This window comes from Benincasa hispida, chromosome 3 (genome assembly GCF_009727055.1).
Source record: "Benincasa hispida cultivar B227 chromosome 3, ASM972705v1, whole genome shotgun sequence".
In the NCBI taxonomy this organism is placed as follows: domain Eukaryota; kingdom Viridiplantae; phylum Streptophyta; class Magnoliopsida; order Cucurbitales; family Cucurbitaceae; genus Benincasa; species Benincasa hispida.
In genome coordinates, this window is record NC_052351.1 from 29,262,165 (window position 1) to 29,268,990 (window position 6,826).

Here is a 6,826-nt window from a genome sequence, read left to right on the forward strand (position 1 = left end):
CTGAGATAGAGGAATTTGGCGGAAAAGATCTTTGATTGAAGGTTTTGAAGAGAGAGTTTTGAGAGAGAAATAAAAGAATGTGAAAAGTTGTGGGTATTTGAAAATATGATGATTTAATATTTTTTCATTAGAAAAAAAAGTACGTCTCATTTAAAACTCATCTCTTCCCTATTTTAAAAAATTATAATTAACTTATGGCTGGGACTAAAGGATAATTCGGTCCTTTTATTTTAATTTTAAAGCCAACTTAGATATTTTTATAAATAATAAAAAAAGTTGAACATAATTAAAATATAGGACCTATGTTAGGATTTTATTTGTTGTTATCCCTAAAATTTATTTATTTGGACCTTTTTTGGGCAGGATCATGGGCCGATCATTTGGACGCCGCGGTCTAGTTTGATGGAATTTTATTGGAAAATTCCATATTGGCCCCATTTTTAATTATTGTTTTTGGTTTTTTCATAGGGTCTAATTGACCAAAAAGTTCTCTGATTTGGAAAATTTGTAATATAATTTTTTTTTTCTAACCTTTGCTGATATTTCTAGTGTAGACATGGAAGATAATTTTACTTTTTATCATATTTTCCATTTTTTCTAAAAAAAAAATGTGCAATCTCAATTAGAATTGATGCAATTCTACTTGGCATTAGTATGCAATCCCGGTTGGAATTGCATCAATGATAGTCGGTATTATCTCTCAAATATATCATAACTCTGGTTGATTTTTACATCTCTCCAAATGATAGAAAACAAGTCAAGCTCAACTAACATACAATATATGTTAGAGATCAAGAGATCTGTGATTTGAATTTTTTCACCTTCTATTATATTAAAAAAAATCTCCAACTAGCTTCTTTTTTTGTTAACTCTTAAGGGTCCATTTGAATTGATTTCAAAAAAGAAAAGTATTTTTCAAAAAACTCATTTTTATTTAAACACTTGACAAAAGTTGTTGAAAATACTCTTCAAAAGTTATGTTGAGTGGTTGCCAAACACTCCAATTCATTCTAAAATGATTTATTTTTTAAATTAAACATTTGAAAATGCATTCCAAACACATTTTAAATCTCAATTAACTTCTTTTTACCGTGTATTACTTGAGGGAGATCTCATAAAAAAAAATTCTCATTTATTATAGCCTAAATTAAGAATAAGGCCTAAATAAGTAGACCTACATTAAAAATAAAAAACTTACATTTTGTCGAATATAGTTAGGCACAAATTTTCAACACGTGTATAATTTAACTAGTTAAATTATATCTTCAGCCATCTTTATGTGGACTTTGATTGCACGTCTTTAATTTTGGCTAAACTTTGATTTGATATTTCCCTACATTTTCTATGTATTTTTTACTCTAAGACATAGAATTAAAATACATTTCAACCAAACTTTTCTACCAAGTATCCTAACCTAATGATCTTGCTACTTTAACACTACAAAACTTACAAGACTTAATCTACAATTTTTCCTTAAAACCATAAAACTATTTTTTGAAAAAACAAAATAGAAACAAGTTCATTTACTACTCCCAACAAACAATCTCACTTTCAATCGTTTTCTCACAGATTTTTGTAAGTTTCTCTTAAATTTTTGTCAATATCAATGTCCTCAGCAACATATTCCTAGCTTAGAACCTCAAATATTTCCATCTATAACACCAACTAGCATCAATTTAACCAAACCAAACAATGGTTAAATGTCAGCTAGCCATTATCATGAGCTTGGTTAGGCTAGGAATGAAGTGACAAATATTTGTCTACCTGGTGTTTTCTTTTTCCCAACTTCATTTTCCTTTTTTGTGTGTGTTTCGAGTCTATTAACTGTCTTGCAGAGAGCCTGCTGAGAATGATCCACCAAGGGTTCGTTGGTCAGCTAATCACACTCTAGCCACAAAGCGGTGGTTCGTCTACTGCACTATGATTCTTGTCTCTTTAGAATTCAAGGGCATTATTAAACTCGTAGTTCAATGGTTCGTAATTGATTGTGTATCTTTCATAAACAATAACTTGTTTACAAACATAGGTAATACAAAAATGGACTATATTTGGTCCTCATTGAATTTGAGTAATAGTGAGAAACTTTGTTTATGTTGATAACTTGTTCTCTTCTTTCATTTATCAAAGTTGGTAACTTTTTGGACTATTATCATTATTTGAAAGCAACTTGCTAACAACATAATTAATAGTCAACAATAACGGCATGGCCTGTTGTTTTCTTTTTCAGTCATTTTCTTTATTCCATTGTTCTTGATTAGTACAACTTACCTAGGCAAAAGATTTCACTGCACACACAATCTCTTGGTGGTTTCTGGCCTTGGGGTCGTTTTATTTGTGGCTTTCGGGAGAATTCTAAGCTCTTATCGTTTTAGAGGGTATGCATCAACCAATCCATCTAACATTGAATTTATGTTGTGTTATAAATGATCCTTTTCTTGAAGTTTAACCGTTCCTAACGAATACTTGGCATTTGAGTATTCCTTTACCAATATTAACTTTTGGTTTGTTCTAAAAGAATGGAACACACACACAATGTTTTTCCACAGTTTCTTTCTCTTCGTGTGATAATTTCTCTTTTTTGGTTGCTTTCATGTTCCAAGCACGTCACGCTCATACGTTGGCTCGGCAATGTTTTTTCGGAGTTTCTTTCTCTTGGTGTGATAATTTTTCTTTTTTGGTTGCTTTCATGTTCCAAAGACATTTTGTAATTCATAGGATTCATTCCATCTTGCTCTTGAATGAGATTTTATTGGTTTAAAAAAAATCCACTGGATTTCTAAAAGTAAAGATGTCCCCGCTAACTAGTTGTAGGGCAAAAAAATCAATTCAAAAATAGAATATCACAAAGAAAGGGATTATTTTAAGTCCAAACACTAATGAAAATATCCATATCTTTTGCTTTAAAAATGTATCCTTTGTCAAAGATCTGATCTTTGAATGAGCATCAAGTTTCTCATCCTCTACCCCACATCCTAGAAAAGTAAAAAACTTTTTCCATGTAGAAAAACCATCCTTCCTTATGTTAGGCCAAGCCCCATGTTCCAAAATATATATTATATGAAGAAAAATAAAGAGAAACCACTTGCAAGCCAAACCAAACCCCATATCCACATTCACATCCCCCATGTGCTGGCCCCAACTTAAGTTCTTTCTATAATAAATAATCTTTTCCAAGGTCAAAGATGACTAATGAACCACCTTTCCCCTGCCCCTTGATTTGATCCAAACCAGAAAAGCACAGTTGACATAAGACCAGGCAGTGACGTTTCAAGACTCGGTAGATGAACAACATATCAGTATTAGCATTGCTTATTAAGAGAAAATTTACGTGAAAAGTAGTATTTGATTCTCTTTAAACTTGATAGAGAAGTTAAGAATTTAATGATCAAAAGATGTAACAAATAGAAAGGATGATGATAAACCAATTCGACGATTACGGAGAACCTAATTTAGAAGATGTTTGCATTTACTGCATTGCCAAATATCACCAGTGTCTGCCTTGAGAACCACCGCCGCTGCCTTTGTTCTTCGAGAAGAAGGCATTCTTTGGCTTTGGGATCTCATGGATGTCCATGACTTGGATTGTTCTTTGCCTTTTAGCTTCAATAAAAAGAAACAGACAAACAGAAATTAGTATGGTTTGTTTGTTCCAAAAAGAGTCAGAAAATGAAATCAAATGGAAGAAAGCTATAGGCCAAACCATTTTCAGCTTCTTTATAATTCTCTTGAAGCCTTTTTCTAGCTGATGCAAGCTTTTGGGAATCAAAATTTGCTTCTTTCTGTTGTTCTTTCTGTCTCTGCATGCCATCAATTCAATAGATATAATAAGAAAACCTTCCTAAAACAGCTAATTTGCTGAAGACAAAATTTGGCAGACTGTAATTAAGACCATGCATATCATCTGGGACCTGAGAAAATTTAGACCTACCACTCAAAAAATTTTGTCAAATTTCAACACAATTGATGCCAGTTTGAGTTAAGTTTGTTATGTTTTCGGAAGCATAAGAATCGAAAGTTTCAATTTTCTTCCTCCATTTTTGGCAACCAAACATAGAGTTAAAAGACTCTAATTTGGTTACCATACATTTTGAGGAGTTAAAGACGATGTTGGAGCTGGTTGTGCTGGTTTAGGCGGAGCATCTCTTCTTGGAACGGATTTTCCCTTCGGTTCCGGTTCTGAGTTATTTCGATCAGACCCAGAACCTCCATCTAACAAGACAAAGAAAAAAGGAGAGAAAATGAGAAACCAAATCAATCCATAATAAATGATGACAAGTGAATCAAGAAGCTCAAATTCAATACTCACTGTGTGGATTCGGAGAGTATGCAAAATCAGGAACCTACACAACAACATATCATTAGAAACACGGCCGTAATGAAACTACAAAAAGGATAAACTTCTCGATCTTTTCACATAAAGAAAGCAGACATTAGAACCCATTAGATCAATGATTTCAGTTCACCTGATGATAACCATTTTGAGGAGCTTTTTGCTGGGGTGAATCACCATCAGCTGTCAATAACAGTAGAAACCATTCTTAGCTAAATTTTTCAACAACAGAGTGCCTAAGATTTAACCTTCTGAAGGAATTGAATTATGAAGTTAAAACTAGTTTCTACCTAAGAGTGTAGCTGTTTGCTCCCCAGGCTGATTCAACCTGACCCATTCATCCACAATCTCCTTCCATTTTCTGATAAAAACCCACAATACAAACCGAAGTTATTAACAATCATCAACCATTTATTCATATATGTAAAAAATTTATGTACCTGACAAGATGTTTCACCAATCGTCGAACATCGTTAGATGAATGCTTCCTCAACCGATTCACATGCCTTCCAATATCAGTTTCCTATATAAGAAAACAAGAACAAGAATACTTAAGAAACAGAGAAGAAGAAGAAGAATTTACATTCACAAAGAACAAGAAAAAACCCCATAAACGCTTACCTTGAGAGCTTGGAATGTTATATCCATGTCTGCTAAGTTTTGAAGCAGTTCAACCAAACCATCTTCAGGCTGAAACAAGCCAAAACAATCACAAATTGGTAAAGTTACGAGAAAATTCCCATAAGACAATCAAACAATATTCTATACAATCAGAATCAAAAGAAGAAAACCTGGTGAGGAATTTCGAGCTGCTCCTTAATTTCCAAAACCTTCTTCTGTTCATCATCAAACAAACCTCCATGTGGGTCTACTCCATCATCATCTCCGTCCACTGCAACAAACTGCGGCGTCGAAGGGGAAGCTCCCTTCACCTCACCGGGGCTCTGTTTGATTTCGCAGCCATTAGAGCGACCGTCATGGTTGCGATCCGTATCACAGTTCCGACATCGAGACGGCGGCGAAGTCAACGCATAGAGCCTCTCGACGATTCCATCTCTCCGATTCTTCAATTGATTACCATAATCCAATGAAGCGACTTCCATAGCTGTATCGATGAAAGTCCAAACATCGACACCGGCTGTATCTAATATAGTTCGGAAATCATCTAAATCCAACCGAACCATTTTTAGAGTTGTTTAGAAGAATCGAAGATTGATTGAGAGAAAGGTTATCTTCCCGATAAACAATCTGAAAAAGAAAAACGCTTGTAGTTCTCGTTTTCAGTAGTGAACTCTGGAAACAGAAACGGATCTACGATGGAAGTTTATTATTCCACTTCCAGACTCTGACAATAAACAAAAGAGAAAGGAGAGGAAAAAAAACGCTAGAAATTGCAGAGAAAACCCAGTGGTGGAAAAGCAAAATCGTCATAATCCATTAGGAAATTTTTTGAAAGAAACAAAAAAGAAAAGAAACCCAAATGACAGAGAATAGATCTGATTCGATCCTGAAGAAAAGTTTAACCGATCGTTTTCAGGAATCCAAACTCAGAGTGGCTGTCGAAAGGAAGAAGAAGAAGAAGAGTCGTCAAAAATTACACAAAACCCAAGTCACAAACAAAATTAAAAAACACAAAAAACAACTTGAACAATAAATTAAGAAGAACCCAGATCAAAAAACTGCGGAATATTCCTTGAGAAAACGAAGAACAGCCGGAATTTCGTCCTCAAAGAATTACAAGAAAATTTTTGGAAGTGGGTCAATTTACATTAGCTAGAAGAAGAAGAAGAAGAAGAATGTCCCAAAATCAAATACACAAGTAGAGAAATTTTTTTCTTTTCCCTTTTGGAGTTTCTGGTTTAGTTAAGAGTCTCATCCATCCATCATCATCACAGAATCAATCAATATTGAAATTGAAAGGAAACTCCACCATGAAAACGAGAAACCGAAGTTTCCGAAACGAAACGACGGCCGGAAAATTTGATCTGAGCAAAGAATTAAGATTATTAGGAGAATGAAAAAAAAAAAAAAAAAAGAAAAAAGAGATAGAGAGAGGGAATATTGAAGCGTGTTGGGTTGAAATTTGTTCCTATATCCAGATAGGATTTTTCCTTCCTTTCACAGCTCTGACCCTATGAATTCTTTTCCCATTCGCATTCATTGGCGCGTGCTAAAATTAATTAATTAATAAATTCCTCATTAATTAATGGCCCAAATCCATTTTTCCCAATCTTCAAATCCAGGCCCATTTATTCTACTATTTCAGGAATTAGAAGCTTCCCACATTTTACCCTTTTACCTAATTTGTTATTTTTATTTCTTTTCCCTTCCCTAAATCCTTTTTAACTACATATTCATTGTATTTACTTACCATACTTGAGGTATTTTTTGTCATTTTTATTAAAATAGATTGAATGGTTTAAGCTAACTCAATCTAAAGATAATAACAGTTGAGTAGGGTTTACTACTTTATTGTAGACATATATTTAGATCTGA

General features: G+C 33.7%; 1 protein-coding gene across 1 annotated transcript; it reads right to left on the reverse strand.

Annotated features, from left to right (window-relative positions):
• Positions 1-3,278: 3,278 nt before the first annotated feature.
• Positions 3,279-6,430, reverse strand: LOC120074002 (probable mediator of RNA polymerase II transcription subunit 26c). The gene is made up of 9 exons (XM_039026962.1): positions 5,122-6,430; positions 4,952-5,020; positions 4,771-4,853; positions 4,621-4,691; positions 4,464-4,513; positions 4,307-4,340; positions 4,085-4,209; positions 3,701-3,797; positions 3,279-3,600 (listed from the first exon to the last, which is right to left on the reverse strand). Exons 1-9 carry the CDS (start codon positions 5,512-5,514, stop codon positions 3,485-3,487), a joined length of 1,038 nt encoding a protein of 345 aa, XP_038882890.1. The 5' UTR covers positions 5,515-6,430; the 3' UTR covers positions 3,279-3,484.
• Positions 6,431-6,826: the final 396 nt, after the last annotated feature.